The sequence below is a fragment of the Limulus polyphemus genome, unplaced genomic scaffold (genome assembly GCF_000517525.1).
Source record: "Limulus polyphemus unplaced genomic scaffold, Limulus_polyphemus-2.1.2 Scaffold785, whole genome shotgun sequence".
In the NCBI taxonomy this organism is placed as follows: Eukaryota; Metazoa; Arthropoda; class Merostomata; order Xiphosura; family Limulidae; genus Limulus; species Limulus polyphemus.
Window position 1 is genome coordinate 75,725 of NW_013666395.1, and position 12,932 is coordinate 88,656.

The 12,932-nt window shown below is 34.9% G+C and overlaps 1 protein-coding gene across 1 annotated transcript in view; it reads left to right on the top strand.

Annotated features, from left to right (window-relative positions):
- Positions 1 to 5,043: 5,043 nt before the first annotated feature.
- The window catches only part of LOC106460517 (acetylcholine receptor subunit alpha-like), a 108,674-nt gene continuing 100,785 nt past the window's right edge, over positions 5,044 to 12,932 (top strand). The window contains exon 1 of the mRNA XM_013920233.2: positions 5,044 to 5,308. Within this exon, the coding sequence (XP_013775687.2) occupies positions 5,239 to 5,308 (70 nt within the window). The 5' untranslated portion in view covers positions 5,044 to 5,238. The remainder of the gene's footprint in view (positions 5,309 to 12,932) is intronic.

Below are 12,932 nucleotides of genomic sequence, written 5' to 3' on the forward strand. Positions count from 1 at the left end.
AATGGGTAATGAAAGAAACTTTAATATAAGTTTAACATAACAGCAAATGTACAACGTTTCGACAAAGTTTTGTCATCATTAGGTACAATCATCTTTGTCATCATCTTGTATTTGATGATGACAAAACCTTGTCGAAACGTTGTACATTTGCTGCTATGTTAAACTTATATTAAAGTTTTTCTTCATTACCCATTCAAGCCGTCTCCAACCACTATTAGTCTCAAAGTGGGTCCCTCGAATATATTGGCATTGTAGAAGATTTTTATTAGCAGTTTGTACGTTGCCACATAGTGTTCATTTTCAGTGGCTAGTCACAGCAATATCAATTACTACAAGAGACCTACTCAAAGACAATTTCTAAATGCAAGAAGGTCAGTTAATTGAACCTTGGGTGTAATAGTATGAAAAGCAAAAGATGGGGAACCTCACACTAAATCAAAAAAGTTTTCTTGGGGGCTTGAAATCCCATCACTTTTCATAAACTTGTAGTAGAGTTTACAGATTACACAGTTTCCAGCGTACTGTTGGTAAGCATTGGAATATTCACATTATTCCAATATATATATGAACTTTTTTAGGTAGCATTTTACTAAGGTTTTCTTTCTTTATCTTGCCTCCATTGGCTGCTCAGTCGGTGGACTTATAACGTTAAAAATCCGAATTCGATACCCGCGGTGGGCAGAGCATAGATAGTCCATTGTGTAGCTTTATGCTCAACAACAAACAAACAAATTTGTTCTTGGCTATTAAGCATAATATTGTGTTTTTTAAGCGGCCATAATATAAAACATTGAATTAAAATGTATTATCATACCTTTATTGCTTAGATATTTATGGCATAATTAATTTTTGAGTTATCAGAATATTTTTAGGCACCTTTTCAGTTGAATTCACATTATGCTAAAATAAATCTTCAGCCAAATAAAGCTGATTGTGAAGAAAAATTTTGTAATTTGGACGTGTGAATACGTGTACACCTAAAGAAATGATGGAGGAATGTGAAGAAAAGCTATTGACACTATCAAAAAGAGAATAAATGAAAGTTTTCTCACCGAGAGCTTGCTTTTGTCCAAACTTTTGCGGACATATCTGACACTCTCACATAGGCCCCCCAGTGGCACAGTGGTATGTCTGCGGACTTACAACGCTAGAAACCTGGTTTCGATACCCGTGGTGGGCAGAGCACAAATAGCCCATTGTGTAGCTTTGTACATAAATTCAAAACAAACAAACAAACTCTAACATAGATTGCTTTTGAAGGCCTGGTATAATCTGTTGCTTAGGATACTCGGCTCGCAAGCTGCATCTCACGGGATCGAATCCTGTCATCGAACATGTTTGTACTTTCAGCCGTGAGGATGTTATAATGTGACGGTCAATCTCACTATTTGTTGATAAAACAGTAGCCTAACAGATGGCGGTGAGTGATATTAACTAGCTACCTTCCCTCTAGTCTATTATTTTAAAATTAATGACGGCTAGTCTAGATAGCCTCCCGAGTAGCTTTGCGCGAAATTCAACAAAACAAACTTTGCTGTTGACTGTACCCAAAAAATACTATTGGTAGTTTCACCTTATGCTAGTCAATGATACTTGTATGTAAAGAAAAACTACTGTATTATGCACAAATCCAAATTAGGTGCACTTTGAAACTTTTTTTTTTTTGTAGAAGGGGGGATTTTTTTATATTTAAGAACACAGTACCCAAGAGTCAGCCACTTACTAGAAGAGTGGGTAATCAAACGAGTTCTCAGGTTTTAAAGACCTTCCAATATCAAAGCGTTTTCAACCAAAAATGTTCCCTTTTTTGAAGGTGAAATCGAGAAGAAAACTGTACAAAAACTTTGTTTTAACAACGAGGAATTGTCTTACAATGGATCAACATTTTATAACAACATACTAGAATGAAGCCAAAAATATCCTCTGTTAATATATATAATATTCTTATTGTTCTTAAGCACGAAAACAATTGGTTCATTAGGTTCTGAGTGACAAGAATAGCTGTTTTATCGTCCTTAGAATTTAACACAAATCGAACTGAGAACGCCCTACGCCCAGCTTTTATTGCCTGAAAATTAAAGTACTCACTCACCAGTTTCATTAGTAGTCGCTATTTCCACCATCTCCTGAACCCCAGGAGTGCAATCACAATACGCAGATTTTAAAGATTACGTTTCAATCAGAAATTTATCACAGCACCTACATTTTTTACACTTACCACGTTAAATACCTTTGATATCTTAAGCAATTTTTAGCTGGTTTGTAAACGGAGAGCTTCATCAAGGGTTGACGGCATTTTAGCAAGATACACTACAACTGCACACAGAATTAGGCAGTGAAACATTCCTAACGGTTCTCACTTGACATACAACTAAACTTTGGCAAGAAGAAATCTTCGGAAAATGAGTTCTACCGAAGTTTTTGGTGCAAAAATATTCAACTTCGAGTTGATAGTTGAAAACAAAAAGACGTCGAAGATGCTAAAACGGGTGGTTTCCCTACTGCCGAGTGAGTGAGTGACACGTGCATCATGGTATATAAGATTTCATATTCTTTCTGTGCAATAAGTAGGACTCGCCTCTAAAGAGCAATACACTATAATAAAATAACATCGAGAAATAGATTGACTATATTTCACAACATTGGGACGGGCGTGGTTAACGTTCCAGACTATGGATCTGAAAACGGGCGTTGTCGAGTGGTTAACGTATCAATCTGTGGATCTAAAAACGGGCGTGATCCAGTGGTTAACGTGCCAGACTATGGATCTGAAGACGGGCGTGATCCAGTGGTTAACGTGCCAGACTATGGACCTGAAGACGGGCGTGGCCTAGTGGTTAACGTGCAAGACTATGGATCTGAAGACGGGCGTGGCCTAGTGGTTAACGTGCCAGACTATGGATCTGAAGATGGGCGTGGTTTAGTGGTTAACGTGCAAGACTATGGATCTGAAGACGGGCGTGGCCTAGTGGTTAACGTGCCAGACTATGGATCTGAAGACGGGCGTGGTTTAGTGGTTAACGTGCCAGACTATGGATCTGAAGACGGGCGTGGTTTAGTGGTTAACGTGCCAGACTATGGATCTGAAGACGGGCGTGGTATAGTGGTTAACGTGCCAGACTATGGATCTGAAGAAGGGCGTGCGTTATAAGAGTAACAGTCAAACTTCACTATTCGATTAGAGTTGTCCAAGATAGGCGATGATTGCTGTTGACTAGTTGTCTTTCCTCTAGTCTGTTTAAAACGAGGAACCACTATGTGTGTCTTTATGCGAAAACAAACAAACCTTGGTAAATCGAGTCGTCATATAACATATCTCCGTAAAATATCACCATAGATTTAAAGAAAGAAACAAGTGCGATTGAAGTACTTCAATTTCAGTATATCTTTGATCTCGCTCTTCCAAGTAAGAACTTAATGACGTATAAACGAATAAAAAATCTTAAAATTTTCTAATTAACTAGGAGGAGCAGCGGGCGATGAGGTTATGTTCTAAACTTAAGTAGTAGGTCCAGGTTATTATAATATGGGGTGGTATGACGTCAAGCCTGTTTGTAATATCTCAGAACGAGCTAGGCAAGAGACAGCACCATATAGTGGCATTAAAGTACGCATTAATGTTTAGTAAAAGTTTAATAGTTATTAACTTTACGAAAGAACCGAGTTTATTCTGGTATGTTCAACGCGTTTGAGACACCATAATTTCTTAAAGAACATAATCTCGGATCATTCTTGTTTATCAAAATTAATCAAACGTTACAGGTAGTAGAACGAATAAGTTTATAATAATGTTCCAGTTTCAAAGAGAGCGTTTAATAATATTTAGATTCATTTCAACGTGTAAAAGATTTATATCTTCAAAAGTTTATGTTCCCGAAATGGTTCATTAGGAATAATGAAGGCAATGTATTTAATCGATTGAAACATCATTTGACAAGATCACAAGTCAGTCTACCAGTGTCCAGTTGCCTTTTGTGTTGTAGTTGCTGAATTATAAAAGAAAAGAAAACACACATGCCTTTTTGCCCTTCAGTCTCAAAAACCCATATCACGTTAAAATATAGTGAGTTCCTAAACATACGATGTCCAATACGCCATCAGACATAAATATGGTTATTTTGATAAAGGTTTTGATTAAATTTGAATTGTAGATAACATTCATTATATAGTAACACTTGCAACAGAAAACTTAGTGTTGCTGGCAAATTTTGTAATAATTGTTATTTGACGTGATAAGATTTTGTCTGGATACTTTAAAATTGAGAAATTTGCCACTAAACAATTTCATTGGTTCCAAACACAGGAGAGCTATAGATGTTAGCGTCGGAAAAATTTAAATGGGCGGAAAATGATTATATTAAACATTCACTAGGAGATGTGAATTAGAACATAAAAAATTCATTTCCATTCCTTCAACTTAGGCGAATAGTAAAGAAGATATTCTAATCATTCTCCATGTTTATTACCGTTTGCCAATCTTTCCGTAGGAACTGCAGTAATTTATATATACTCTCTGTCTATAAATGATTTACTTGATAAGGTTGCCTAGCTACAAAATGCTGACAGGAATTTAGTCATACAGGAATGGAATTACAGGATTAAAGGAGGTAAAAATAGTAAATAACAGAACAGGACAAATTTTAGTAAATATATACATATATACTATACGTATGCAAATAGTACCCAATCTTATATTTTTATATTCGAAAGGATTACTAAAATACTTAGCATGCAAAGGGAAAAAGTATTACATTTGATGCTTAAGAAATGTTGATTTTAAGTTTTTCTATACGCCACAAGTACTGCTATTATTTTTTAGTACAAAAGAGATTTTACGAAATCTCCACACACATTTGTATTCTCTGTTATGATTTTACTGGAAAGACTGTGCATATTTTGCTTGTTCTAAGCTCCAGTGAAACGAAGATATTTCACCTGCTGTCTTTTCTCGTCGCCACAGAGAAGTAGCGCCCTCTATCAGCAGTGTCCATACATATGCTATTGCATGTGATGTTAAACAGACTTCAGAATCTTGCGCACACATGAGGTACGGTACTTATCACCCTCCTTTGGCTTGTCTTCGCATGTACAAAATATGGTTTGATGTCACCTTAAGAATAAGGCATAGCAGAAGCAACTGTTATGAAATGTTAATAATATCAATGACTATAACGTTCTTTCCACATAAAAACGAGAAGGAATAATTTCATAAAACAAAGGTTAATATTTGAAGTAGCAATGAAATACTGGACGGCCGAGAGAAATTACTGGTGGCTAGTTGTTTGTGTGACTCTGACAGTTATAAGAAGTAAGTTGAAATTGATATTTCTGAAGTTTTACAATAACTGTTTTACAACAAAAGTTCCTAGAGCAGACGATACTAACTTTCATAACAAATAATAAACCAAGTGTGTTAACTGAATGTTTATATTTTTTTTGGTAATATACAAAGTTATCTTTTAAAAACAAGTCTCCTGTTTGCCGTCTTTAATTCGTTTAAAAATAGACATTGATTTGTTTTTAAATATATTTTATCATAAAGTTACTATACGAGGTATGATATAAACAGAAAAATATTAATATATAATGTAGAAAGATTCTTACTAGTAGTTATCTAATAGTTTTTCATCGAAGTATATTCAGTTTCAGATAACGTGAATAAACAAAGGACACCGTACAGCAAAATAGTTGCAGGGTTTCATAAAATATACTGGAGATAGGAAGTGTATCTATCTATCCTATCATTGATTAATATTATGTTCTATTAGCATTTAGTCATTTTCGTTAGAAAAATAATTATCCACCTATTTAGTTAAGTATCGCCGTATAGTCGACGAGTGCTACTGGTTTGCCCTTCATCTGGTTAGCAGTTCTAAACTACAGACGGCTATGCCTGATACTATCTTGCAGTCTAGACCTAATCGTTTACGCCTATTATCACATAAAGTGTCATTCTATTGGAAATTGCCAAATTATTTCTATCATCAATACAATTTGAAACTTCATAAGATAATAATAATGTTTGCGATCCATTTTTCAAAATAATGTATATATGTATACATATTAAGTCACAGTATGAACTTGAAAAGCTTTGTTGTAATTATTAAGTTTTTGTCACTGGACTTTGAGGAAAGGGTATAAGCTCTATCGTTTTTGAAACGGAAATATAGATAGTAGGCCAAAAACAAAAGCTAGATATAAACACTGTTATTACCAAAACGTATTTCTATACGTTCAACTATGAGACTGGTAATGTTATGACGAGAATATTTATATGAGGACTAAGTTTTCACTTTAACATGTTGGTTTGAGTTATTACATCAAAGTCTTGGTTTGAGTTACTACATCAATGTCTTGGTTCGAGTTAGTACATCAATGTATTGGTTGGAGTTACTACATCAATGTCTTGGTTTGAGTTAGTACATCAAAGTCTTGGTTTGAGTTACTAAATCATTGTTTTGGTTTGAGTTACTACATCAATGTCTTGGTTTGAGTTACTATATCAATGCCAGTCGTTAGCGAACACATTCAAGACTTACTTTTGTACTGCATGAAAGTAACGACAGAATAAATATGGGTTAGTTACAAGTGGTCTGCTAAACGTTACATTGTTTATAGTTTAAGACACTAAACACCACACTATTCAATCAACCAGTACTTCAAAATTAATTCACATTGTCTAAAGTATGAGCTATGAAATACTTTAGTTTAATTATTATGTAAAGGAAATAATATTGGTAATATCGTTCATGATAAAAGTGAAGACAAAGAGTATACTATTAATATCTTTCGTTTTGTTAAGCCGTATAAAGAATTATTCATTTCTGAAAAATGAAAATGCATTCTACAAGTGAAAACAAGAGGGATTTTTGGTTAAGGCCCTATAACAATTATACGGAAAACATTAAATGTAGTTTCCTGTTTGAAATAAAACTCCAATGTAATAAATATTGTAAATTACATTTGACAGATATTATACTTGAGTTACCTGAAATTTGTAACTGGAAAAAAAGAACATGCAATGCACGTTGTTTACGACAATTAAACAGTTTGAAAACAATATTACTACCATAATAACTCATTAATTCATCTGTTATTACTATTTTATATGAAAGCAAAAGCTTGAAAACGTACTTTATGGCAAATTAATTTTTTGTAATTATTCCTTATAAAACAGCAAAAAAGTATAAACTTCCACTTTTGTATATTATTCTTTCGTCACTTTTTCATTATTCGTGGATATTTAGTTTTTATCTCAAACTTTAAAGTTTATTTATTTTATTTTGTTAATGGTAAATAAGAACAAATCAATTTATACGACGTAAATTTGTTTTACAATAACTAGTTATTAGTGGTGTAATAAATATCGTGCTGGTGGTTCGCTGAGCAACGCCTAACGCAAATTGAAGCATGATTTTGTTTTTCATGAATGTCTTTTGTGAATGCAATTAAAAAGAACACAATAGTGGGGTTTGTAAAAAGTACTTCATTTAACATGAAAGAAACACACTTCTTCATATACCGCTTTATGTGTGAAATAACCATGCACTCTCAACATCATTAGTTCTAAGAACAAGAATATTTCTCCTTTTCCCGCCTCCTTGCTCTAGTAATCCCCGGATAGGCATATTACACAAGGGTAAATTCTTTACGTTGAATTATAGTTTTGAACACAGGTTGACATGTATTCCCGGCAATTGATCACTTAGCAGAAACAGAAATGAGGTGCCGTGCAACTTAATCAGTATATTAGTTCCTTAATATGTATCCAAAGCTCACACTCCCGTGTAAGTGAAAAATATAACTTTGTCAACTGCATTCCTGTAATGCCTCCGGTGTGAATTGAAACATTGCTCGTGATATTGAAATCTAAAAAGAACATACTAGTTTAACAAAGTAAATGAAACTATTGAAATCAAGTTTGGTTGTTTGGGGTTTTATGACACATGGCATTAGGGCCACTACACTAAACCGTTTTTTGAAACAACTGTCAACTAAATTTAATTGACATAATTAAGCATAAATAAAATAAAATACATATAGAAAATACCTTTTTAGTTAAGAAATATTAACAAGTTAAATATAATTTTAAAAACCTATGCTCCGAAAAAAATTAACCATATAGTTAACTTGTACACCAATGACAATGTCTAATGTTAACTATGAGCAAAAACACGTCTAAAATGGCTCCGCCTGTGGTGGTCCTAGTGACTGCCTAAAAGTGATTTGTAATATTTAGTAAACTACGGCTAATACAGAGCCTAGCAAGGATATCTTCCTCTCTCCTATCCACACACAAACTAGAGAACCAGTCAGGGATAGTAAGTTTTCTCTGGAAAAGCTTTTTCATACGTTGCTCACCCTAAATTGCTTTTCAACTGACGTGAAGTTTTGCCTTGATGATAGGCTTAAAATTCAAGTATGGATTAGGCAAGGTTGTAACATCGCCAGCGGAGGCTGATTTTGGTATGGTGTCAGCGAGCTCGTTCTCTTAGATTCCGACATGGTCAGGAATTCAGAAAAACTGAATGGATACAGATGATAGGGATAAATGGATTAGTCCTTTAATATATAGAAAAAATGGGTAAAAACTAACGTTAAGTGATTCTACAGCTTTCAAAGAGCTAATTGAGTCAGTACAGATGGTATGATAAGAGTACAATTTAGCTTCAGTATCATTCAGAGCAAATGAAATGGCATATAACTCAATAGTGAGCACAGAATCTATATAGGTGACCCTGTGAGCAACTACAGAGCTGTAGCAAACTATGACTGATCATATAGAGTAGAGTAACTTTATTTTAAACCATTCATAAAAATTGGAACAGAAGGATGGCTCGAAAGGTGTTTATAAAAAAACAAATGGGAGTGTCCGATTTCATCATTCATCAGGTAACTCAATGAAGGATCACAGTAAAGGATAGTAACAAGTCATGGGATGATCATCATATTCAGCGATATCATCTTTTGTCAGATACATGTCATTCAACATTGACTGAATATGAAGGCGAAATTTTTGGATAGCACACTATGTATTTGCAAAAAACATAGCCCACCAAGGCATAAAAACACATTATCAGGTGAGATGCTGTATCAGAGATTAGGATTTGCATAGAAAAGAAAGCTTCAAATGTCTAAGGTGAATTGGAAGTTTATTGAGATGTGGGTACAAACTCTGGATTGGAGAAATGCAGAAAGCCACTGATAATATACAGGTCCAACATCTTCAATTCATAGTCCTTACCCGAGGTGTACACCAGAGGACAATAGTCCATTTAGATTGAATGAGGGCATAATAGCTCTTGAGCTAAGAACACCTGCCCACTCCGCAAGAGGACTAAAAGAGAACGATATTCAGTGTCCTTGTACATTTAGTGTTAAGTTGATTTATGAGTGGAATAAAACAGCTTTTTCAAAGAGAAAGTTCCTAAGAACTTTGTCTCAGCAGCCACAGAAACTTGTGTATTTCCCAGATAGAGCTAAGAATTAGGGCACAATTCACACTGGTAGCAGAAAATCATGGAAATAGTTTAAGATAATAAAACTTTGAAACTGTTTGCAGTGATTCATTCACAAAAGTTATTGAGGGCAAATTAGAACAACCACTCATTGAAATGTATATTTAATGACCGATAGGAAATATGAAAGGCAGCAACATAGAAGCTGTTTTTAACTGCAGAAGGAAATTGTTCAGTGACACAATTGATCTTAAGGCTAAAGCTAAAAACGTGACATTCAAGATTCAGCCGTAAAGTACTCTCAGCTCTTTCGTGAAGGATCAACATAGTATTGATCCCACATGGATCTAGAATGACCTCTTTGCTAGAATATTAAAAATAAAAATTGGTAAATAGCCATGCAAACTTTATGAATGAGAGCCCAGTAAAATATGAAAACTTCACGTGGTGTTATAAATTTTCTTAAAATAAAATATAGATAAAAAGCTTCTCTGATTGAAGTTTCTTGTCTAATCAGGTGATACGATTGAGAATAACTGTCTGGGGAAACACATCGATTGTTGAAAAGAAGGTTGTTTAATTCCAAGAATCAAATAAAACTAGCATGAACCATTACAAAGACAATGAGCCAAAGCAATAGGTCTATAATTAGGAGGAATTGGAGATCCTTCCTGGAGTTAGAAAAAAGCATGACAGTAGCCTGACATAATAAACTTGGAAACACCTCCTCCTTTGAAATTTAGTTCAAAAGAACCAGAATAAGATGATTGTTTTATTTTGTTTGTTTCGAATTTGGTGCAAAGTTACACGAGGACTATCTGTGCTAACCATCCCTAATTTAACAATGTAAGACTAGAGAGAAGACAGCTAGACATCATCACTACCCGCCAACTCTTGGGCTACTCTTTTACCAACGAATAGTGGGATTGACAGTCACATTATAACGCCCCACAGCTGAAAGAGCAAGCATGTTTGGTGTGACGGGGATTCGAACCCGCGACCTGCAATTGCGAGTCGAGTGCCCTAAACACCTGGCCATGATATACCGAAGAAGATGAAGAGAAGAAGAAACTAGACAGCACAAATCCCATAATGGATATAATTTATCTGATTGGTGTAACCACTGGACCAATGTAGGGCAATTTGAAGATCATCCAGTGTGAAAGGTCAATTATAGCCATAAAGACAATTGGGCTTAATAAAATATGTTTTTTTAAGGCTGATGTATTAACAGCCTAGAAGGCAGGAGTACAGATAGAGGTGCTTGAATGGTAGGAAAATTACACTATAAGAGTATTGGTGATATCATATAAGTCAGAGAATTCCTGGTCATTTGGTTGCAAGATTGAGGTTGGAACCAACAGTGGAAGAGATGACGTAAGTGAATTTAATCCAAGATTCTTTTTGACTTTGACATTTGATTTGCTGAGCATGGGCACGAGTATGCCAGCAGTAAATGTGTGATATTTGTAAATGATTTCCCAGGATCGTTTCTGAGATTTTTGTACCCTTTGGTAGTTAGTTGTCTACTATGGATGAAGATACTGTGGAAAATATATCAAAGATTTAAGGATCATAAAGATAAGTGTCTGGACAATACTATCAGCTACTGGATACATGCAACCATTAATATATGAAAGGTTAATGCTGGCAGGATAAAGCTCAGTGAGAGTGACAAATAGAAGTCAGTTATCTTTTTTCCAGTTTCCACTGTGACACACAAGCCAGGTGACATCAACTGAAGCTAATCAGAATAATGGCAAATGATTACTGCCCCGTGAAGAATTGTCTACCCATTTCATAAAAATGTGAAGGAGTGTAGGTGATGAAATTGACAGATCTTTGGCAGTAAAAGTCTTATTTGGGGCATGGAAATCGTGTCATCAAAATATCCACCACCCTATTGAATTGTTTCCAATTAAGTCCTATATGAAACCTATCATCAACCTCGATAAACCCTGCTCTGGATCAAAAGTGAAGACACCCATCAGACATACAGGAACTGAGTGGACGAGGTCAGGACCACACAATAGTCCTGCACATTGGGTCAATGGAATTGGACCCCAATGCTCACTGTTATCCTTGATGGGAACGAAGATAAAAATAGACTTTAAACTTGTCTATTTGTTTTGCCCTTATCATGATGAGAGAAAGATATTTTGGGTGAGGCAAAGAGAGAGAGCTGCCTGCCCTTTCACTGTGGCATTGGAACAGAGTGTAGCAATATAACTCCATTCTGAAAGAGTTGTTACTATTTTCCTTGTCTCTGGATAAGAGACGCTATTATAGATCTTATTTTCTTGTATCTTTCTCTCTTGGATACACTTTGGGCATGATCTAAAGTATGAGGGTTGAAATCTGAGCAGCTGTATCACGGTCTTTACCATAACAATGACCACAAATACCACAGCATCATGTTTTAGAACGTCCAAACTGCTGACAGTGAAAACTTGGAGAGGTTTAAGAAACTCTTCATTGGCAGGTGGATGTGGTGTTATAAGTGTCAAAATCAGAACCCTAGTTGTCTCAAATATTCTATTCTTATGAGTGGAAATTTTTCTGACCGCCTTAATGGAGAGGCCAGAAAAGATCTCCAACTTGGATATCTTAAGTAGATCACCTATCAATAACAACTTCTCTTGAGGAATTCAAAGTAACGTTGTGAGAAAATTGAATAAACATATCATCAAAGCATTCTGACTTCAGGAGGAATTCATTCTCTTCTAATAGTGATATTTAAACCAAGATGTCCCCAAATCTTAATTTACTAACTGACTTTGTAGAATCAGCAAGCCCTTCTGAGCCTTTTTGGGAAAATTTCTCATAATGAATGTAACATCGGAAACAGGAATTACTAATGATAGTGATTGTGTGTGCTTATATTGTGCTTTCATATTATAGATTTTAATTTTCCATACAAAGATTATTTAACGTTATTAATAATGCATACGTTATTTCTACGTTTGTGGTGAATAAACGTTGATTGGAGTACTTAATTATTATCTTTTTAAGTTAACTACCGAAGGAAATTTTAATACCTTTCCACATCTTTCAAATTCACTCATAAATGCATTCATTAATTCATAAAAAAAACAGATTGTGAGGGACAGATTTAATCAGATCACAACAAATCTCATCCATCATCTGCTATAAAATGACACTCAGTCTTAGGATTTCTTACTTTGCATAGAGACGGTATTTATAAGGTGCAAGAAACGAATTAGGTTTATGTTATTAATATTTATGATATTACAGAAACTTCCTTATTGGGCAAAGATTTTTTACTTATTTGAATAGTATTTGTTTGTTTGTTTTGGAATTTCGCGCAAAGCTACACGAGGGCTATCTGCGCTAGCCGTCCCTAATTTAGCAGTGTAAGACTAGAGGGAAGGCAGCTAGTCATCACCACCCACCGCCAACTCTTGGGCTACTCTTTTACCAACGAACTTAATACTATCAATTAATAAACATATA